General features: G+C 40.4%; 1 protein-coding gene across 2 annotated transcripts in view; it reads left to right on the forward strand.

Moving 5' to 3' along the window:
- rims3 (regulating synaptic membrane exocytosis 3) overlaps nt 1-23,782 on the forward strand; it is a 31,214-nt gene extending 7,432 nt beyond the window's left edge. For both annotated transcript variants that reach the window (XM_044053033.1, XM_044053034.1), the window contains exons 2-7: nt 2,799-3,119; nt 19,378-19,519; nt 19,615-19,727; nt 20,313-20,414; nt 20,519-20,658; nt 21,148-23,782. In XM_044053033.1, the coding sequence (XP_043908968.1) occupies nt 2,855-3,119; nt 19,378-19,519; nt 19,615-19,727; nt 20,313-20,414; nt 20,519-20,658; nt 21,148-21,360 (975 nt within the window). In that variant the 5' untranslated portion in view covers nt 2,799-2,854 and the 3' untranslated portion in view covers nt 21,361-23,782. The remainder of the gene's footprint in view (nt 1-2,798; nt 3,120-19,377; nt 19,520-19,614; nt 19,728-20,312; nt 20,415-20,518; nt 20,659-21,147) is intronic.
- Nucleotides 23,783-24,564: the final 782 nt, after the last annotated feature.

Below are 24,564 nucleotides of genomic sequence, written 5' to 3' on the forward strand. Positions count from 1 at the left end.
ATATTTATCGATTATTGAATTAATTACTAAAACTATTTTAATTATCACTAAATCGGTTCAAGTGTTTTTTTTTTTTTAAATAATTAAAACAAGCTTTCTGCTGTTTCAGCTTTTTAAATTAAATGTTGCTCCATATCACAAAGAAATCATTAAAACTGAATCATTTTGTATTGTGGACGGATTCCAGATTAATTTCCAGGTTAGGGAAACATATTTCAACACTTTCTGACATTTTATGGACAAGTACTTGATTGACCGAGAAAGAAAATTAACAGATTAATCTATTGCAACCCTAGAAGGAACATAAAGACATGCAAAAGTTCACCTGAATTTCCCCCTAACATCCCCCGTTTCTACTCCTTTCTTTGCACTCACTCTCCTCTTTCACGCCTCTTTCACTCACAACAAATGTCACTGCAGCAGTTCTTTACAAAGGCTCTACAGCAATTACTAAGGTTTCATTACAAAAAGCCAAAATATGGCATTTTGTAACGAAAGTGACTTCAGCTTATAGTTCCTCAGTAGCTTTCAATCTGGTGATTATAGTAATATTAAATGCATTGCTTTAAAAATTCCTTGTTGGGAAATGTTTTGATGCAGGAAGCATAAAAAAAGGATGTGGTGGTGTAGTAGTGACCAAGCAGGGCAATGATTGTAATTCACAGAGACATCTTACAGTGCATTTACATCTGAATCTTTGATTCCGAAGACATATTGGGGGCAAATGTATTGTACTTGTATTATTCATGATTTACATCTAAGGGAGGAGAATGTATGAGGCATTTGTGCACCATTATGTGATCTCTGGCGAAATGCAAGATGTCAAACCAATATCTTTTAAACGTCAGCCTATGAACACAGGCCTGGTTTACATTAAAATGTATTGCACATTTTAAGGCCAGTATGTTTTCAAACAAGGGTATTGTTAAGCAAATACTGGGACATCAGCAGTAGGTAGCACAAAGCAGGTCACCACAGAAGAAGAAGAAGAACTTGAAAGCAAAAAGTGTTTGTTGCTGCATCTATTATTCACTAAATCTGTCTCTATGCCATTGCAGACTTCAGATTCATCTTTTCCACCCTAATTATTTTGTGACGTTTTTTTGGAATTCTCTGCATTTCCATTTGTGCTATTTTATGCACAAATCGAAAAAATGCACCCCCAAACAGGAATGATGGAAACACTTAAAAACAGCAGCTGAAACAAAGTGTTGTACATCAAAGATAAATAAATCAAATAAAATATAGAAACCTAAGACCTAATAGACCTAAGAACAAATGATACAACAATAAAATACAAAAGTATAAAAACAACACAAACAAGTCAATAAAAATAATAAAAGATGGGTTAAAAGCCAAAGAGTAAAAATGGGTTTTATGATACGTTTAAAAAGTGGACATCATATCACTGTTAGCATTAATCTTTAGCTCAAACCACTGCTATAGTTATTGCATGGATGTAGTCAAATAATTATCCTAATGAGGTTGCATTTAGAGGATGAATATTGTCATCAATGCATTTCTAAGTTGAATCCACACCTGTAATAGTGAAGAGTGAAAAATGTCAATAATGAGCGTGGAAGCATGATGTTAGTCACAGTGCATCTACATATTGTGAGAAATGAGGGGAGAGGGAGACAAGAAAAGGAGTTTTATTTAAGTTTTACTTAAGACATTATGATGTGTAGGACAGTAGAAACAGTCACTTTAGATAATAAAATTCGCAAAGGTTTAAGTCAATTTAACAGCTTTGGTTTTTGCATGCTGGTTTGCCGATACATCGTCATATCTTAAAGGACATCCAAACAGTTATGATACGATATATACCTTTTTTGTCCCACAACGGTGAAATTCCCAGAATTACAGCAGCAAAAGAAAGTCACACAAATTATAAATGATATATGTTTGCACAGCAAACAAGGAACAGCAACAACCGGTGCATGGTGGAGCATAGAATTGTGACATGGGATGAGACCCTAACCTTAAAATGTAGTCATTTACATTATGGGGACTTGCTTTTTATACCCATAAGGAAGATAAGTCCCCATAATGTGAGTGTGTAAGCAGGTCCCCACAACATTAGTAATACCTGGATCACACACACACACACCCCAGTGATTTGTATTATTATATCTGTCAATGTTTAAGGCCAGAAACTGAACATTTTTCCAGAAAAACACACAACACGAAGAGCGGCTGACAAGGTCGGCCTTCAGCAGCAAGCCAACACTAACATTTGTGTTTATATGTGTGGAGGTATTTCTTAACTCACTTCAGCATTCACCTGCCATCTGCACTGTCCTCGCCTGCTGACCTTTATGTTCTTTGTTTACCCTGTTTTGGAATCTATTGGGATTAAAGAGACATTTTTTCATGTCATGCCTTTCCCATTATTTGTCTTGTATTACCATTTCTGCTGCATTTGCAAGTGTTAAAATTATATATCCGGGAAGCTGATGCAGCTGTAAGACAAAAGACCTTTATTAAATTTTCTTTTGGATCCTCATTTACAATGGTGCTGAGCGTGAACACAGACATCGCGAACAACATCAAGGCAAAACAGATGGAAACACACATGGTTGCAGGCCAATAATGGGCTGTTGTTTTGATAAAAACCCTTAACATTATCAATTGGTATAAGAAATGTATGTTTTAGATCTATTTGTCGAAGATTCCAGATACTGCTGCACTAATACTGAAAGAAGTCTTTCCAGTCCCACACGAAACTTGTTCTTCAACCTCCAGTCTGCACTCCCATCCCTACATTATTGTCTTGACATCTCATCTTCTTTCCTCAGCCCCGGTCCAACTGCCTGGCCCTCCCAGCCCATTGGCCCTCCAGTCCAGCAGGACCATGATGCTCAGCAGCTCCGTGGAGGTGCCCAGCCCGGGCGGGATCAGCGGCCTCAGCGGGCTGAGTGCGGCGGCCCGGAACGTGGTGCGCTCCTCCAGCATCTCAGGGGCCATGTACAACCTGGAGAAGAGTCCCGGCAGTGGAGGCCCGGACTCTGCATCTTTGGCTGGCAACAAGAAGCGGCGCTCCAGCCTGGGTGCTAAGATGGTGGCCATTGTGGGGTTGTCACAGTGGAGCAAGAGCACACAGCAACTCAACCAGCAAGGTCAGTTAACAGTTCAATTCTTTTGTTTCACAAAAATTCTGAAATCGATTTAAGAAAAAACAACAGAAAAAAAAAGATCTGCCACTGCATATGTATTTTTTAGGATTTGCTGATTTCTTAGATCTCAGTTCACAAGATCCATTTTCCTTTCTTCATCCCTGTTCAGGTCACTCTTCTTATTCTCTGTCTTCTCTGTCCTCAGCCCCACTCTGTTTTTTATTACTTAATAATTCCACAATATTCATTGATCTGAGGGTGTGTTTCCAGCCTCAGATCAGATCAACTTCCAGGGAAGTTCAGAGAGAGTGAGAGCGAGCTCTCGCTCAGTACCATAACATTTTAACAACCTGCAGATGAAACTCAATCATCTATTTTTACTAGCAACTCTCCCTCCTGCTGCCTTTATCCTAGTTTCTAAAGTCTAAGAATATCAATCACTCATTTCATAGTTTCAACTTGCAAATCACATTTCATTTCCAAATAACAGGTAAGGCATTTTATCATCATCAAACTTCAGGCTTGGTTTTAATGTTACAAAATATTTCATATGCCTTTTAATACTATTCTATAATTTCCTGCTGTATTTAAACTCTTGAACTGTTTTTTAATACCACTCTAATAGAAGAATGATTGCTTTAGTGCATGAACTGTAACGGTAGTATATTATGTTTTGTTTCGGCTATAACACTTATTATGTCAACTCACAGAAGCTTTACCTTTTGTGGGGGATTATCCTTTTTTAAAAGGTTGCGGCAACTGTAGTGAGCATCAGAATGTGGTGCAGTGGGATTATACAGCTATACAGTAGCAGCTCGTATACTTGGTGGCTCTATGGCAATGATAGTGGTGCTACGTTCTAATATGTCCCCTGTGGGGTATAATTACAGATACTGTGCAGCTGCAACAAAAATGATTCTCACTTTGCACCACAAGCACAAACCACTTCGTTCCTAGTGGTAAAAAGATGCCACACACTGAGGCTTGGTACGAGCTGAGAGGCAGTGAAATCATTTCTGTCTCTCAGTAACAAACATGTCATTCATCTTTCCACATCCTTGTAGTGCGCTCTGTTTTTCCTTCCAGTACAATGAACTGTACACTTTTCATAACAGTGCAGGTCAGAGCAGAGCGCACATCCTTCTGTTTGCCTACGCACTTTGTGGTTTGACTGTGTGTGCACTCGTTTTTCTTAATTGCGCAAAAACTTCTTACAAGATCTGTGGCATTCAGATTTGCATAGTGAGCTGGGTACTATTTGAAAGACAGTTTTTATGAAGTTAAATTGTTAAAATGTAATGTGTTTAGTACTGATGAAAAGGATGTGTTCATTCTCATTATAAGGATAGCTCTCTCTATCTATACTAGAACAATTCTTTTTGAAAAAATCCTTACATTTAGGTAAAGTATGAACAGAATTTGAAATTTTACACTTTTTGTATCTTGTATGATATTAAACTGGATTTCTTCAATTATTTGTTTATTGCAACATTGGATCACTTTTGAGGACCAAAAAGTCAGAAAGTGACACAATGAGTTCCAAGACCTATTTCTATCGTGCTCCTTAATGTAAAAATAGAAACATCTGAGCAACATTGTACTATCACTAAACATGAAATAGATCCCAAATAAAATCACTTGAACATTCAATAAGAAGAAAATATATAAAAAAAGACATTCAGACCTAAACCTTTAAGAAATTGTTAACAGAAATCGAACACATCAGAAATGATTTGACATTCAACTCTAGTTCTGGGAGTCTCAGGGTGTTCATCATCCGACTACAGCCCTCCCCGAGCCTCTGTGTTTATAAACACTTACTGTGGGTGAGATTTGATGAACAGATGAATGGTGAAAGACGAGTAAATAGAAAAAAAATCCATACATGTTCTCATGTGAGCTCTGACATGATCACAATATAACTAATAGCCTGTGGACACATGAACACACACACAGTCCTTCACGTGTATACACCCTTCTATATCCTGAATCATCATTATTCTGCATCATTACCTGTTTTTGTCATCCATCAATTTGAGGTAGCTGTTGCTCCCGTGTATATATATGTACACACACACGCACACACTCCAGCACAGCTGACACTTGTCTGACGCAGGCTGAGCTGTCGATATTTTCACCACAGGTGCTCTCATGTCTGTGTTTGTGGTGATGAGCAGAGCACAATGGAGGAGAGAGAGTGTGGATGAGGAGGCTAGGAGGCACTGAGGATGTAGTGAAGGGGAAGGGGAGAAGAGGGATGTGTCTAAATTTAGATGTTCTCAGCTGTCAGTTGCCGCCTAGAACAAAAAACGCAGCATCTTACCCCGCTGCTCCTCCTTCTTCTTCTTCGAGCATTTATATATCTTCAGCTATTTCCTGCAAGATAGTTTGCAGCAACAGGTTTTGTTACATAAACCTTCCTCTGAGCTGAGGTTTAAAATTAAATATAACTGTCTAGGCAATTAGACCTTATCAATCAGATGTTTTAAGAGCTCCTAAAGGGTAACTTAACCCCCTCTTCTTATCCTGCCCAATGCCGGATTTTGAAAAATGAGGAGGAGGGCGTGGTCTGGTAATAAAATCGTACACAAAGTTGTATCTGTCTAACAAAGTGCTCCGTGAGACGAACCTCTCAATAGAGCTCCGGTAGATGTCACACAACCAAGGTAATACCACTTGGCAGGATGCGCTGTTCACCTCTATGGACGTGTATATACTAGACAAAACATAAATCAAACAATATGTCACACAACTTGTCTCTTCGCTGGCTGTTTTCATCATGAAAGTGGAGATTGTACATAGCTATTGTGCTCCGGGGGGCCAAAACAGTCAGAGACAGGCTTAACGGGATAACATTTCACAGGATCCCCACAGATCCAGAGAGACTGTGGAGTTGAATCACTGCTCCATTGCGGTAGACTCCTGCCAAATTGTGCCCATTTGTTTCCCTCCAGGCTCTTGTAAACCTTCAGTGACTCTCTGGAGTAAAATGAATGGAAGTGAATCAAGAAGTTGAAGATGTTGGGATACTGCAGGTCCAGGTTAATGCCCTCTCCAGCTGTTTCCCAACTTGTATAAAAAAAATCCACGCCAGGGGCATTCTAAGGATCAGATCTGTTCACTCAAGTCAAATTGATCTCCATGGATTTAAAGTGCGCAGTGAACTTCATAGGGACTAAGATGTGTAACGTCCGGAGCTTTATACACTATGCTGCAAGCGGTTTAGAGAGAAAGTCAACCAAGTGACCGCTCCAGAAAATTAGAAAATTAGAAAGCCAATGGCATGAATGCAGTAGCTGGTGTTTGACCAGAGAGGCAGTAGGTACATGTATAATGTAATACTTTACACAAAACTGCAAAGATTTGCCTGTGGATCAGCAAATATCATTATTAGATACCCAGATACACTCGTTTTCACCTGGGAAAAAGTGCTTTATGGCTTTAGATACAATATCAATATTGATAAGAGTATATAAGGGGAAGATGGATCAGTGCATCAACTACATAGTATTAGGAAGGGCCAGACAGTCAATATTAAGTGAATCATAATCCAGGTGTTTAGGTTCATTTGTTTTGCCTAAAAATAATGCCAAATTCAATATTTAATGAGGAATTGGCCTTTACAGTTTTGTCTCAGAACTTGGTTGCTGGAGACAAACAAGGTTGTTTACCCAGTGAGGCCAAAATTGGCTTCTCTAATCTGTTGTTGTACCGTATCTCAAAATCAACACAAGCTTGGGGCAGAAAAGGGGGCGCACATATTCAGAGTGGTGACCCTCACATGCAGAGACAGAAGGTCACACAGAAGCGTGAACATTGTGGCAGAAAAAAATCTCTGCTTTTTCAAGTTCGATTAGGGTCGTCTCTGTGTTCCTTTCTGCAGGTCATTAAAGACCCAATGTGTCCAGCTATCAGTGCTCCATGTTCCAGGTGACACGTGCATTGATTGGGCGATGAGGTGGGTCAGCTCAGGTGGCTTCACTCTGTTGGCCACCTAATAGTCTCTGGTCCCCAGAGAAGAGGGAGCGTGCAAGGGAAGTGATTTGGATGCAGCCATGGGAAAAAAAGGAGTGGACATAATCTTGCAAAACAGCAAATAATCGATCAATGTTGATCCATTATTTGTCTGTGAATGACATTAGAAGCTGTTAATTGGCATTTTGCAACATTTAAGATCTCAAACATTGCAAAAACGTACAACAGTCTTCCAGGTAGTGAGTAAAACATGTTCCAAAAGATTGATGGTGAAGGACAAAACTGAAAGATTTGAGGATAGTAGAGAAACTGATAAAGTTGCAAAGATGTACAAAAGACAAAGTGGCCTGAGACAGCGAGTGAATATATCAGCATCTCACCATTAAAGCGCTATTAGGAGGTAATGTGGTTATGGTGTTGTTATTGTGACAAGAGTTTCTGCAGGGTATGTTCTTGCTGTGCTCCATTTTGTGAATTGGATCTAGTCAATTTGCAACTATCCACAGAATAGAGCTCTTATGCGAGCAAGGATTCTGTTTTTGTTGACTGGTCCGAGTGAGGATTGCTTGTTATTTTCAAAATGACACAATTTCCGAGCTGTAAAAGCCAATTCAATGTTGCATCTTCTGAAAGAGAGGTGTTATAAGTTTTTATAGTTCAGAATGCTGCTGTTTACAACTGCTTTAAAATAAAAATAATTTGCTTTTAGAAGCCTTAGAAGATGCCTTTCATATATAGGAAAGGGCCTTGTGTCATGGATACTGCCATCTCGCTCAACCGTGTCTCATCTCTACAGCAATCAGAACAGACAAACCAGCCAGAGTGTGTGTTTCACATTGTGAAGCGTGAGCTCACTAATCTAACAAAGACAAACAACATCCTTTCTGGTATGCGGAGGCCACTGTAGTTCCCTGATGTTCTTGGTAAAGGGAGTCCATTGTTTGCTTTACTTTGCAGTCTCACTATTAGATGTCACACATTTTTCACACATATTTTTAGACAGCAGCTGAGACCTCAGTTTGTTGGTGTTAATGGATGCCAGTTAATGATGTCCTCTGGTCTTAAACAAAATTGTAACTTTAGGAAATTATATTTCTCATCTGCTAAAGATAATGACAAGGTTTTTTGTTAATTAAAACTGAATGTTTTTTTGTTAAACGCACTCAACAAGCGTTTGTTCCTGTTTTCCATGAATAGATATAAGATTTTTTCTTGTGCTCACAAAAGGCTTATTCCTGTCAACATTGGTTTTCACTGATATAAAATGGTTAGATAATTTCATTTGTTCTATACACTTTCACAAAACTGGTCTTGTTATATAAGGCTTTCTTCCAGGTTTAGAGCCTTCTCCTTGATGAAGGCTGCACTCATGCATTCTTACACACATAACATTTTTTTCTTTCATAATTCATCTCACTTTTCCCTTATGTTATCCCATTCACTCTCATTGTCAATGTCTCATTATTGTAGGTTTTTGTAACAGGCGAGTTTTGAGGATGGCATTTTGGCTCTGCCTTTGTTGTATTTATAACCGGCTATTATTAGTACTAGAGGCTAAAACATGCACATACACACACACATGCAAACAGTTTCCCAGGTTTAATGGATGAGTCACTCCTCCGCTAAACAGTCTTATCTCCTGAGCAGGTTTATGCATGAATGTGATAACGGCAAGCAGAGCAGCTCCCAGTACACTGTCAGTCTGCACAGAGGGATGTTTCTTACACAGAAACAAGCAGCATTGATGAGACGCAGTGCACAGGAGAGCTGGATGAAAGCAAACCAGGCGTAGATGTGTCTGTTTTTTGTTAGTGTCCCAGTGAAAGGCTGCAGCACTAAGCCCCCCCCATATAAACTGTATACACTCCACACACAATATATCCAGTGTATGTTTGGCTGCTGCTCCTTCACACTCAATCACCTCACTCTTTTCAGCTCCATTTAGCTCTCTCAACCCACTCAACACCCATCCTCATCTTTTTCTCAGCCTCACTCTTTTAGTTCCTTGAAACATTCTTTATTTAAATGTTCCCTCTGTGTGTTTATTCCTGTGACTACCGGAGTCACACCAGACACACAAAGGAGACACCGGGAAAAAGAGAAGGATAAATTGCATGCCGTTCATATCAACCTTCTTTTTAAAACATTCCAACTGTGCTCTGTGTGCGACAGTAACCACCTTTTCTGTATTGTGCTGCTGTTGGAGAAATTGCCCTGAGTTGGCAGACACTTACTCCGTCTCCTGCCAGCGAGTATGTGAAGAGGCTTTCATTATTGTGTTATGTTAAGAAACCAATTTTCCATTTCCCAATAACATCACACCAGATGTAACTATGTCATTTGTCAAGTGTGAATATGTGACACACACTACCTTACTGGCCTGTGTCTCTGTGAAGGTAAAATTGATTGTTGTAAGCAAGTCGAGTGAGAGTTGCATGGCATGTACAGTGTTTACAGTGTACATGTTCAAAATGGTCATATTTAGATCAAAGGTACCATGTATACATAGTAACTGCTATATTGGTCGCAGTGAGTCACAACACTCTTGTGATGTGTTACATAAGATGCAACATAGGAGTAGTATGACGCAGTAAGGCTGATTTTCTTATACAATACTGTATCTCGAGCCATGTGTCTAGGAAAAAGGTAAACTGACAAAACTACACAAGGATTAATCAAACGTGAAGCTGAAGGAGTCATTTGAAGTCGATATATGGATTTTACTGTCGTTTGTGTGTCCATGCCTCTGTCTCGTCTGATAAATACCTCCAGCGTCAACTATAGTTTATGTTTTTGCTGCTATGTTAAGGTCTTTGCACATCAACAATGACATGAATAAACAACACCGAATTGCTATTTAAACACACCCTCACTATTTACATCAAGCACGGCATGATTGAGTGAATAAATTATAAGGAGTAGAAGAAAAATTGCTGAAAGAGGTGACATCAGCATCTAGTGATGATCAGCTGATGCGCAGAAGAAAGAGACAAAAAAAATATATATACTATAGCAATTTAACGATATCTGTGGGATAGTTTGAAGATTTGATAACGGCCTAGTTTGTTTGTAAAAAAAAAAAGTCCCAGCTGTCCACATTTGCTTATTTTAAGTATGTTATGATTGTAGTGTTTCTTAGCTTCTGAAATAAACAGTTAATGCAGTTCTGATGCTGCCTATGTTTTACAGTTGATAAGACAATGTTTAGCTAAAGGTTTACTTTGATCAGTTCCATTAGTTTCCTAAATCTTGTCTCTGCATGACAGGCTGATGGGATGCAGAGTGAGGATAGCTATGGATAACATTTTCGGTGGATGTCTGTTTTGTCACTTTTGTCAGTATAAGAACACATTGCCTGGTTATCTGCTGTAGACACAGTCTACCAGCAACTCGAAACATAATTTGTCTCCATAGTGCCACCATTTCATGTTGTGTACAGATTACTCCCTTATTCATTTAACACAAATGTCCTTTTCCATTTTTTTTTATTCCTCTGTAGTGCAATTTAAGTCCCACTGTAACAGGATCTTTTGCAGCTCTTACGGTGTGAGGTGGATTTTATGATTTTTCGATGGAAAGCAGAGTCATCAGGGATGTTTGGCAGGATATGAAAACCCAACAATAACACAACAAAAAGCCACAGACTAACTACTACTACTGCTGCTACAGTATGTCCTCTATGTGCAGCAGTCAGCCTCTGCATGTGTTTTTGACCGTGTGTGAAAGTGGACCGGTGAGTAGACCTGGCATTTTAGTAGTGAGGGTGTTTTCTAGGTGACTCACTCATGCCCTACTTCTCGCTCTGTGTCTGAGTCACAGCTCAGGAAACGCACTCAAGGAATTTTGGCGGAGATGTTTTGGAAAGCGTACGGTGATCAGATCTTTCAAAAAGTCAACCCTGAAAAGAAAGACTTGCATATGGAAAACTGAGCAGCAGCAGCAGATATAAACAATTGTAACACAGTGAGAGATGTTGAACTAAAAAGAGCCCCATTTAATTATAGCTATTTATAACGACGAATATTATAGAAAGCTACTGTATTCATATGACCAATGTGTTTTATGCTGCTGCAGACGAGACTGCTGTGTGTCTGTCTCCCTCGCCTCACCCCCTGCTCTTTTTTCTTAAGTCGCGAGCTCATCTGACACATACTGTACAAACTGAAACCTTACTCATGTCCCTAAAAGCTCTCTCTTCTCCACCAGTGCTTTTAGAGGCCACCAAACACCAGCTAAGCTGAATGGCAATCACTTTCCTCTCCTCTCTGTTTCTTATCTCACCACTTGTTATACTCCCTCATCGGCCTCTTTTGTGTTTCTCCTCGGCTCACTGACATCTTAATTTTCCCTCTCTATCTCTCCTCCCTTCATCTCCTTCTCTTTCACTTTTTTCACTCAGATCATGTTTTCTCAATCTCACCCACCGACTGCTCTATTCTGAGCCGGACCAATTGGTGAACTGTTCAGCTGTGAATATTTGTTCTTTGTGCCTGTATACGCCCATTATGTAGGTACGGTATGTGTGAATGTCGCGTCTGTCTCTCAGCCAGATGCGACTGCTAGACATTTATTTGCATTATCGGTGAAAGATTGATGAAATGAAGCTAAAGCCACTCAGTGACTTGTTGGTTTAGCTTAGCACAAAGACTGGAGGCAGGCGGAAATGATAGCACAACACTGTTCAATGATTTTTTTTAACCACAACTGATGTAAGTGAATGTCGACAGTGCTGACCTTTGTGGGATCACTAAAATCTAAATTAAAATGACAGATAAAAAAAGTGTGTTTTCACTGTTGCGTTGAGGAGCAATGCGACCACAATATGTGAGCTTATTGTTTACTTAGCAATTGAGCTAATAAGCTTGTGTTACAGTTCAATAAACTCTTATTTTATTATGTAACATGATTACTCAGTGTAAGAGTGGTGTAAATCACCTCAACTTAATATCATGCAGAAAGCAAATAAAATCATTCCCCATAGACTGTATATAAAAGGTGAGTCCACATGTTGCAAAAAGAAGTCTGAAAAAATGCCATCATCATTTCCCATCATCCAACATCGTCACACATTTTCCTGAAAGAGTGAATTGGTTCACTTGGTAGTTTTTAGGTCCTCTTAAATATCACCTCATGTCAAATTTGTTCTCATGTTCCCATTTAGAAGAAAATAGATAAAGTACAGCACATGTGAACACCAGGGTGATTGATAGCTAGCACAGTCCAATGGTCCAATTTTTGGTTTCATTATTGGTTGGACATGTTTTGCAGCCCATTTTAACATAGATATGAAATTAATTTATTCTCCATCAGTCCACATCCTATAACGCCAAATATTTCAAGGTCTCAGATTCCATATTCCAGGTCGAAATGAGCAAGGGCACCCCAGCAAGGCTTAAACAGACAGTAAATTGCAGTGTGTCACTGAGCTCAGTGTGTGAGGTGAGTCACTTTGTTGTGTGTGTATAACTGTCTGTCTGTAAAAGACCCGTAATTATGGTATCATTTCCCCTCCTTTTTGACACAAAGTGCTGTAAACACACTCATACAGTATGTACACAGGCCTGCTGCCGTCTGCCGCATGGTGCAGCAGCAGAAGAAGAAGAAAAAGGAGTGAACCTGAGTGCAGATATTGGTGCATTACAGTGAAACACACACAAATACACTTACACCTCATTCTCAGCCAGTCCGAGTTCAAGTCTGATTCATGCACACATAACACACCGCTTTAATACAGAATGAGTTTTTTTAATACAGTTGAACGTAATGTTCACGTAGCACAAACGTGCCAAAATAATAGATAATGAGGTCATTTCCTTTCTGCTCAAAATACAAATAAGTCAACAAATTTGTTGAAAGTTTTTGTTTTTTGACACGGTCATAATTTTCTTCACACAAGCGATCAATAGCAGTGTTTTGGTGTTCAGACTTTGTTCATATCATAACAAGCGTCTTCTTCTCATCGATATGCGAGTTGATAATGAGCTTTACCACGTGAACTGTTCCACTCGGCTGCTTTTTCTCCCGTATAAATAGTTTGGCCATTTTGCATCAATTTGACCAACGGCTACAGAGTTAAGTAATCAGGAGGAAATTTCATTTGAATTAGATTACTCTTTTCCTCATTGTAATGAATTGTCATTATGCAGGAAGCCGTGTGGCACATTAACTCACTGTCAGACATCCTGCCATACGTGAAGCTCGGTGATTTAAAGAAATAATTTCCTATGGGCCACGGTGCTGTGAAAGGCTAATTGCTTCCAATTGACCACTCCCTGCCTTGTGCCTGAGCTGTTAATGTGATTCTCTCACACACGGATAGCACAGTCACAGATACAGACTCACACATACACATTTGTCTTCATGTTTCTGAGGACATTAATTGACATATTGCATTCTCAAGCCTCCTAACCTAACCCTGCATTGAATTCCACTCATTTGGACGACCTGAACAAAGCATCGTCTCTCACCTTAACCATAATCAGTTAATGCGTAAACCCGACCTCAACCTTAACTACAAATTCTCAGCCCTAAACTTTGCCAGTTCCTCAGAAATGAGGTTCTGCTTTATTAGAACGTTGGTTTTGGTCTTCATGAGGACTACTGGTCCTGACAAGATCACCAGTCCTCACAAACACACGCGCAGATAGATTTACGACACAGAGATTAGTTTTAACTTTAATGCGACAGTGACAGTGACCCACTTATTTACTACACTTGGCTCTCTGCACATGCACTTGTATTTGCGTGCTTGGTTAGAGTTAGAGCTGGCAGTCTCGTAAATTGTTGAATTATAGTGTAAATGGTGTTAGGAATTACACAAAAACACACACCCACTAGAGGCAGGAAGGAAAGACAAAACGCAGGCAAATGATTTCAGATGCACACATAAATATAACTAAAGAGGAAAAACACACACAATAAGCCAAACTGAAGGTTTTAAGCGACAAACTGCATGAACTGTTTAGGCGTATGGATGATTCTCCTGGGACTGTTAACGTGTCTTTGTAGGGCAATGAATGTCATTTTTACACCATGCGTATTCACTGTCTTAGTGAGAGATCTACATTATGCTTTTCCCATACCTGAACAGGAAATGTAGGGGTTTACTTAGCTGAACATTAAGACAGGACACAGTCTAGCCCTGCCTTAAGTCATTAAAGTATGCATAATTAGCACCTCTATGGTTTGATAATGAACACTTCACACACACACCACTGTGGTTTTGCTTTGTAAGAAAAATAAATTATTGACAAAATGTTGTAAAAAAGTATAGCCTTTAACACTTAAAAGTTTCAACCAACTATATAAGATCCTGATTAGCAGATTTAGCTCAATCCCAGCTGGAGCATGGGGATATATGACATCATTTTCTACTAATTAAGTACTAATAAGTCTTCCTATTCTAACCTTGGTACAAAAAAATTGTGAGTTAGTGTAAGACCCATCACATATAATAAAAAACCAATTAACAAACACTTTTCCACTCTTTGGCTTTTTTATTCTTTAGGCCAAATTGTTTCCATAACTTTGTAATTTAATTGCCTGCCCTTGAAAGCAATAGTCTGTTAAAGTTAAAGGCTTTTGCATTGTACTATTATTACCATTATAGTCTGCCTTTATGTGTATGCATGTACAATTGCACTTACACTATATAGACAATATTAACCACAGAAGCATTGGCTGCAATCTTACATCACTTACAACACACAAAAAAATATATAATCTCTTGTCGTACTTAAGCTTCTACCTGGAGTCTTCAGTTTGCCAAAATTTAGCAGGGGCCTGACTGTGAAGATACCACAACAGATCTTTGATCTCCAACACCCATGCCTGGTTACTGTTGCTATGCATGGTGGACCGTTGCCGTCACCGGTGCATCCAATAGGCATGTCAGTGGAGCTGGGGAGTCTAAAAATGGCATTGTGTATTACAGCATATAATGAGAAAGGCTTCATCAGTGTTCTCTCCAAATGTCAGAGCAGCTTTAATGATCTACTGAGCACGCACACACACACACACACACACACACACAGAACACACACACAGAGACACTATAGTTTATGTGTGCGTGAAGTCACAGTGTGTGGCTCTTTTCTGCATTGCTGGCGTTTTCACTAATCCCACCTTTCTTTATTTCCCTCTATGCTGTTAATTCTCTCCACTGAAGCTATTAATTCTTTCCATCCCGAACCATTTCACCCCCCTTCCTATCCTCATCTTCCAACCTGTGACTCAATCTTGCCTTATCATCATGATGATCAAACATGTGGCTTTCATTCTGCGAATACCTTCATTTCTACACACACAGAAAATCTTGAGTGTGCCAGTGTGTCTGTGGGCTGAGTGTGTCTTCAGGGACAGAAGTATTACTCATCATACTGAAGCACAACAGGAGACGCTATAACTTGAACCCCTCTTCTCTAGAACAGTGAAGAATAACAACTTATGTAATGATGTTATCTCAGCCGCTCAAACTGCATATATGTCAGGCTAACTCTAATTACCTCTTCCAGGATGTGTGTGTGTGTGTAGATGAGGCTAGCTGTATATAACAAAGTTAGTTCTGCAGAATAAGGAGAGGTTGGAAAAAAAACGCTGAATAATTTAGTCCGGGATGGACCAGGAGGATATATTGGAGTTGTGTTATGAAGATGGACAGAAGCCAAGGAAACTGTGAGATGATACAATGAATGTGTGGGTGCAAGGCAGACCAAGCAAACCAAAAGAGGAATCGGTGTACGAGGAGTATATGTACAGAACGGAAGCTGGAAAATAGTGCGCAGATAAAGAGATGGAGATAAAGAATAGCAATAGAAGGAAGACGAGTTGGGTGATTAAGAAATGCGACTTGGGCAAAGGACAGTGTGACTGAAAAAAGACACGGAGATGGAGAGACAGAGAGGGAAAGGGTTCTGTGCTGGGCTCTTGGTGCAATGCAGACAGCATTGCCATGGAAACGAATGAAGGAAAGCGCAGGCGAGGAGGAGGGGATTAAATAGGAAGGAAGAGATCACTGCTTCGCACTGTGGGAGGGGTGGGTGGGGACTGTTTTGATGAGAGAGGAGGGGCAGCAAATGAGCAACAAGTTAAATTAATAGCTAGTTGATAGTTGAAAGATGGTTTTAAACCTGGAGATGTCCCACTTGGCTGTTTCCAAACTCGCTCTTAAAGCTGTTTGCACAGATTCAACATCATAATACAATCATTTGACCTGCTGGTGTGCACATTATGCACACTTGTTGCCTAATTGTGGTTAAAGTGCATTGAAATATATATTTTAAGCAGCACAGCTTTACAGTTAAGTTTCAAGCAACGACGGAGATCAGGCTTCTGTTGCTGTGGTGTCATTAGTTCTGGTTTTTACCTTGAAGTGCACAAGTTTTTTGGTGAAATGCAGCCACGGTAAATTAATTCCAAAGAAAGTGATGGAGCATGAGCCAGTCGCCATGGCGCCAGTTGTCTCAGGTGGCATTGTCTGGGTCCAGATCCTGGGGCAGGGGTTGCCATGGCAGCAGAAGTGCTTGGAGTTTGTCTGGGTGTGATGCTGCAGACATAAACACACACGCGCGCGAACACATACACACTGTCGGAAATATTCTTGACTGCAGGATTATAAATAGAAAGCAGCAGAAGGCAGCATCCCGCTCCTCGTCTTCCGTGCTCATGGGACCCCATCATTCTCCTCCTCCTCCTCTTCACTCATCTCTCCCTACATATAACATCTTCTTTTGTGGCAGCCTTTCAAAGGTCTCTGTCCTCCTGTTAAATCTCCCTTTTTTCAGCCCCCCCAAGTCTCATCAAGTGGTTTTGTTTGCGATCCGTTCATCTCCATAGAGATAGCCATGATGCAGGGTGTCTGCGGTTGTCATGGCGATGATATGGGAACAGTGTGGACATTAATGAGCTTAGAGTTGCTCAGGCTAATAAAGTGGGATGGCTATACCTCTGTGTGTGCTCATCTAACAACAAGGAGCAACTGCTTGTTAAAAGTCTCCTCCGGTGACTTCGGTGCACAATTCAACTATCCAGACTCCTATCAGGAAGAGATATGAGTTTCTACAGTAAACACAACTGCACCCATAATAAAAGCAAACATAAAGCATAGGAGCTTAATCAGATTGTTCCTCTTGTTATTGCTTTGTTAACCAGTTATTTACTTTCAAATTAACACGTTAACTGAAGGGGGACATTTCTGTAAATGTCTGTAAAAGGTTTAAATTGCCAGTTCAATAAGTTTTTTTTTGAGGTTGTATAAGGCACTGATACAAACTGTACTGCAAAAAACAGACAGGCATGATCACTCTCTTTGAAAGCAAACAAGACAGAAGGAACAGATTTTAGCCTCTGAATAAAAGGCTCACCTCATACGACATATGCCGGCTTCAGTCTCTTAAGAATCTTAAGAATATATTTGCCACTTTATCTTGCCCTTAAACAGCCTTTCCTGACTGTATAATATAAGCTGCTCACTTTCCTGCGCCAAAGTCTATAAAGAAAATCTGTGTTTTTAGCTCGCAGGAAACATAAAGTGCTGCCTTATTTGGTAAGTTTGTATCACTTTGGTATACATAATAACACATTTGCAATTAATGATGGAGGCAATAATTGACCAACAACCCCTGTGTACTGTGATATAAAATTGTTGATATTCTTTATGGACAAAATTATGTTTAGAGTCTTGAATCTCTAGAGCCTTGTTTTAGGCACAGCTCAAAAAACCTGAAGTATAACTAAGACATTTTTAAGATTTTCAATCCCTATTTTAGGATTTGAATCTAGGGTTTTATCTGCTTAATTAAAATGCCCCCAGTCAAGAGAATGACCCATAAATTAGTCTTGGTTTGTCTTTTTAAATCTATCTTTGCTAACACAACAGCACACAGCAGCGTTTTCATCCACTGCATGTGACTGAACTGTCAACCTGTGTGTGAAGGCACAAACACTTGCACTACCTTGGGTCACTGCGATAGTCATGATGACGAAGATAACTAAATAAATGTCACTTTGTCAGCGTGTGTGCTCACACCTGTGTAAAGTGACTGGAAACGCTTTGGTGATGGTGGTGACCTGCGCTGACGTGACGGCTCTTTGCACCCTGGGAACTGTTGCAAAAATGAGAGCAAGGAAAAAGTGAGCGCACAACCTGGCGTGTAACATCACAAAGTCAAATCACCTGTGACTCTGAACGCCACTGTGCAGTGTGTCACTCCGGCGTGTTGCTGCCCTGAAAGCATCATGTGGTGTTAGCAGCTTTACTGCTCGCTCTGTTCACCTAGTGTCAGCAGAGATGTAAAGCCTTAATACCTCGTCCGCCTCCTCCCGCTCCGGGCTCTACTCAATCATCAAGCTGCCAGTTCAGGATATTTCTATCTCTCAAGTCATACTCAAAGGTCCCCCCCTAATAGCATGTTGTAAAATGGGTTGCCTGTGACTAAAATGCAGTGTAGTAATAGCTGCTAAATAAGGAGGCTTTCTAAAAGTGCAGGGACGTCCCTGTGGATATTAGGTGTGATTGCCTTCTTGCCTCAGTGAGCTTGCTTCAAAACAAATAGTGGAAAGAGAGTTGCTTTCAAGGCCACCCTGAATTTCTCCTCATTTATAGTTTAATACATTTATTTTTCCTTGGTATTTCTTTTTATTTTTTTACAAACCCATTACCCGTAACGCAATTCTAGGACTCGGAACTGACTCCATTTTCAATGTTAAGAAAAAAATGGGTTAAATTTAAAGGTTCACTGTGTAAGAAGTAGTGACATCTAATGATGAGACTGCAAATCGTTATAAACACACGACTCCTGCACTCACTCCCAATTGCAGTAGGCAACTACGGTGGTCTTTGAATACCAGAAAGGATGGTAGCACGCTTTCAAAACCCTCTCCGGTCTCACAATCTCTTACTCTTCCTCCCCTCTTATTATATACTTACTTTTATGAAACGTACTTATGGTTAGTACAAAGTATATTCCATTTACGCCAATAAGCTGTAAATGTTACTCACTGTACCTAACCCCAAGTGAATAAAATATACAGTACGCTTTTTGAAAAATGAAGCAGTTTCCTGCACAGTTCTTGTAAAGCTCATCTTAGGACATAAAGAAATGCTTGTTGGAAATCATCCACCATCTGAGAACCTCAGTACATTTTATCTGTGGAATTATATTTATACATGTCTTGATATGAAGAGGGTAATATCTTTTCTGATTACTAATCTTTACCTTAATATCCAGACAGCAGGTGTGTATAAATATTACCTGACCTCCTCTGACATGTGTGTGTTTTTTTTCAGACGGTGGGACGAAGAAGCTTCGCAGCACCATCCGACGGAGCACCGAGACTGGAATCGCCGTGGAGATGAGGAACAGGGTGACACGGCAGGGGAGCAAAGACTCCACCGACGGTAGCACCAACTCAAACAGCTCCGATGGAACGTGAGTATTTCATTTCTACTCACACAGCTTTATACAAACATGCGGCGTGTCCACTCATCTGATGGTAACGCCACTCTGCTCTTTCTCTCTCTCAGGTTCGTCTTCCCGACCACGCGCCTGGGGCCCGAGAGCCAGTTCAGTGACTTTCTGGACGGACTAGGGCCGGCTCAGATTGTAGGCCGGCAGACATTAGCTACACCCCCCATGGGTAAGCCAAGAGTGGTGTAGATCATTTCACTTGGGTCGTCTTGACAAGTGATTTATGTGCTTTCTTTGTTCTGATGCATTTAATTGCGTTTATCGTCGTGCAGGAACAGCATCGGGCTGTAAAACATCAATTAAACATTGACAAACAGCGCACCAATCCACACTCATTTCATTACATCCAGCAGCAGTTGCAACTCAATAAATCTCTTGTACCAGAGTATGTGAATATTTTTCCCCCCCTGAATGATTAGAATCAAATTCACATTGATACAGTTACCACGTTAGAGGGACTGCATGGAAGTGTATCGGCTCAGCATGGATGAAGTTATTCTTGCATGAGACATAAATGTTTGATGCAAAGGTCACTGCATGTGAGAAACAGGAAGAAACAACAGGAGGGAGCAGTGAGAGCCACTGCTCCTGTAAGGGAATATTGGATTTACAGCTCTGTGTCGCCCTCTGCTGTCAGATACTCAGTACTGCGATCTTAAAGAGGTTAAGCTCGTAGTGCATTAGGGTACACTGAACAGCAACTGCAAACACAGTCTCAGATTATGATGGGATGGTGGGTTTTTGTCCTCTATAGGGGACGTCCATGTCGGCATGGTCGACAGAGGAGGGCAGCTGGAGGTGGAGGTCAACCAGGCCAGAGGGTTGACCCCTAAACCCGGCTCCAAGAACATACCAGGTACTCTGACCCGGGTTCATCTGTTGGAAAATATCCCACTGACCTTTGACGCCCATGCAGGAGTGTCACGCCACTGTTGTTGTCGTTTGTTTCTGTATCTGCAGCGACTTACGTGAAGGTGTACGTCCTGGAGAATGGAGTGTGCTTGGCTAAGAAGAAAACCAAAGTAGTGAAGAGGAATTTGGACCCCACCTACCAGCAGGCTCTGTTGTTTGATGAGAGTCCTCAGGGCAAAGTCCTACAGGTAAGTGATTCCCTGTCTCTCCCTTTTTTTTTCTCTATGTGTTTTACAATTTTCTGTCTTTTATTCTATTGTCGTTCATGATCAATACAATGAGTTTAACGATGTAATAGCAAGTGGACATTGATGGTATCTTCAAGAACATAATTTATGACTTCCCCTATACACTAATACACTCACAAATGTGTAGGTGGTTAAACTTTGAGAAGAAAGTTAATCTGCCGCTTTAAAAATGCAAATACAATGTTTCAACACAAAAGGTGACGCTTGCTGTTTAAAGCTGCTATATCTACATAAAATATGCATAAAATTCCATATACTTAATCTCGTCAAGTCATTTTAAGTGGAGTTTTAAGTGGATTTATATAGTATCTGTAATATTAATTGCACCTTTCTTAAAGATCACACCGAATAATATAGAGAACATAATGTTAGTCGACTTCACTGAAGCTTTAATGTCTTATTTAACAGTGTGCTTTATCTTGTCTATAGGTAATAGTGTGGGGGGATTACGGGCGTATGGACCACAAGTGCTTCATGGGAATGGCCCAGATCCTTCTGGATGACTTGGACCTGTCTGCCACAGTCAGCGGCTGGTTCAAGCTGTTCCCTACCTCCTCTCTGGCAGACCCCAGCATCGGACCCCTCACCAGACGCCTCTCTCAGTCCTCCCTGGAGAGTGCCACTAGCCCCTCATGCACCTAGGACTCACCTCACTCTCCTCCCCCCTCCACCCCTCCCGTAGACACACACATGCACAGGCGCAGGTAGAGTCATGCAGACACGGACCCACGTACTGTACATACACGACTACTGTATCTGAAGTAGGTAGGCATACACACACACAATCACACGCATACGTACACCTGTGCAGGAAAACAAGTGACATAATCATCAGACATGAACACTCACTTTACTGACGCGCCGCCATATCTCCTAATGGATGTTATGCTCTTATTTTCTCCCTCACTCGATTAGTGTTTTTGTTTGACATCATCTGAGCAAATCCCCAACGTATTTTACCAGAACATGTAGCATTTTTTCCACCATCAACTGCCCACCGTGACACGACACTCGCAGCACTGCGTGCCATGCTCTGCGTGCCAGGCTCTGCGTGCCATGCTCTGCATTCCAAGACACCAGATCTCTGTGCCATGACTCACAACCAGGGCCATCGACATGCCAGTTTCTATACTCTCTATGCCAAACTAACACAAAAAAACTTTATTTTTTAAAAACCAAAGCAATTGTTATTGTTGTTATAATTACTATAAGTAGTAGGTGAACTAGTATATGATATTTAAAAGTATGGATATGTAGCAGAGTCGATGACTTAGATGTATAATGCAAAAAAAATACAACAAAAAATGGAAAAACATTCTACACACACACACACACACGCACACACACACACGAGCTGAGAACAGTAGGCCAAACATATACATACTTGGATGTGCACATAATGGCTATTATGTGAGGTAGCAACACGGCTATTCTTTAATTTTCACAGGGCAGAGTTTATATATATATATTCATATACATATATATAAATAGATAGTTATATACTTATTTGTGTTTATGTACGTATCGGCTGCATTCTGCATGTTTGCTTGCGATCCTCGTAGAGACGATTTTAAAAAGCGCTTTGCTCCTTTTTTTCTTCTTAATTTAGCTCGACCTTGACCAATGCAACGAGAGTTTTAGTGCCAGATTTAAGATTTACTTTGCCGTCCGTCCTGAAAAAGTGCACTGCACTGAGTTAGGGAGAAGGACGGGGGGCTTCAGTGACAGGGAGAGCGCGACCGTCACCATCCGCAAAAAGAAGAGAACAAATCACACAGCTGCACATTTGCAGAGGAACACGTTTCTGATCTTGCCTTCATTTCGAGGAGGAGGGACTGTTGTACCGCAAGGCACTCGGCACAGAAGCTCTTTTCCAGGGTTTTCTTGTGTTCTACATCCTGGGGGTGCCACAGTGTCCTTCTCTCTCTCTCTCTCTCTGTATACCAGCACCTAGACTTGTTTGAACTTCCTTGTGGTATCCCCTGTTTTATGTTGTGGTTGTTCCTGGACTCTTCCTGGTTGGTGAAAGTAAGCGGGGAGGTTGCGAGTGTGCCTCTGGTCTCTTTTTGAAGTCTTGTCACATCACCGCAGGTAAACGTGCACACAGATTTTTACCAGCTTCGACCTTTAAGTCTCCTACTGTCTCTCTGGTCACTCTTCTTCCTCTCTGTCACACTGACTGTAACAAAGATTTTTCTCTTTTTTATTTGTTGCAAAACGTGTCAACGTGTGTTTTTTCTTTTTGATATCCGACTATTTACGCTAGACTAATTTGCTAGCAGGGTGATTGTTCACCTGCAATATTTATATGGTACTTCAACTTGTTTCAGGTGCAGTACGTCAAGTCGAATCAATCTTATTTCCTATTTGCTTTCAGGCAAGCGTGTTTGTGTTCAAGATGGCACTTTATTGATCAATAAGTCTGATGTTTTTTTCTAAACCTGTGGTGGTTGACCACAATTTAGTTTATTATTATTATTATTATTATTTTGAATTTGGTCTCAAAACAGTGATGGAATGGTAACCAGAGTCTATTATGAACTGAAATGTAAGGGCCAAATGAAACCGCTGAAACAGGTCAGTCTTGCCTTTTTGCATCTGAATTTACGATGTTAAAATCTAATTTTATTTACAAACAAATTCACATGTTTCTATTCCTTTTGGGAAACATTTTGAGACATGCAGATGCTTTGAACTGAATCACGATATTTATGTTTAATGGATTTAAAGAAAGGTAATACTGATCCATCAGCTGTTTTTACTTAAACGTGCAATGAGTGGTTGAGACTTCACTGACAGCTGCTGGCATTTCCGGGTTTCTTTTTAGATTAAGAAAAGTGTATTCATGTCAAGTGTTCTCTGTCTCTGTCTCGGGGGACAACGCCGAACTTTGTATATAGAGAAAGACAGAAAAGACTGTTGTATTTCCGTGGTGTTGCAAGCGCTGACAGGCCCAAGCTACAGCCTATTATAAGCCTGTCTGTGTTTATGAGCTTGCATTTGGTTTAAGCACCACCATATATATGTGTATGTATACACACACATATATATGTGTATGTATACATATATATGTGTGTGTGTGTGTGTATTCCTTTGTCTCCCAAGAACTGTCTTTCCTTTTTCTTCCTTGTTCTACAAAAAGGGAACATCTGAGGCATTTTGACCTCTCAGCACCTCAGGCCAACAAATCACACTATCATTCTTGAATTTTTGGGAAGGGTGCTATGTTGTTTTTTTTTGAACCCACCTCCCATCATGAATACAAAGGTTGTATTGTTGCACACCTGCTCAGCTCACTTGAAGAGAGTCACAGTGGCAATGGGTGCAGCAGTATCGGAGTAGTTTTACAAATACGAGTACTTAATATGACCCCTTTCAAATGAATTTTCAAGGTTCTGGTTCCAGTATTCTTATATCCTTGCTGGGCCTGTACTCATATGGTCTTGTATATGATGTGATTTTATGTACCTTGTTTGATTTGTATGTTTTATTCGCGGACAGCCGGCATGATGTAAAAAAAACAAAAACGAAGACTTATACGCTCGGTATTTGCACACGTTCTCTTCAGTGCACACAGAAAAAAAAAGCCTGATTGACGATAGAGAAATGTCATGGAAAGAACTCTATAGGGAATTTCTAAACCTGTTAAAACATCCCCGCTAAATGTTCCGTCCTTGGTAAACTATAAAAGTGTCATGTGATTTCCAGTGTTCTGAAGCTTGTATGAGACTTTGTCCCTTTGCTGTATTTAAGTATAAACCCAAAACACTCACAGTATAGGAGGGGGAAAAAAAGACAACTCAAAGTGATGTATAATTATTCTGTCAATGGTGTATTTATAGAGAG

This window comes from Solea senegalensis, linkage group LG20 (assembly GCF_019176455.1).
Source record: "Solea senegalensis isolate Sse05_10M linkage group LG20, IFAPA_SoseM_1, whole genome shotgun sequence".
Taxonomy (NCBI): domain Eukaryota; kingdom Metazoa; phylum Chordata; class Actinopteri; order Pleuronectiformes; family Soleidae; genus Solea; species Solea senegalensis.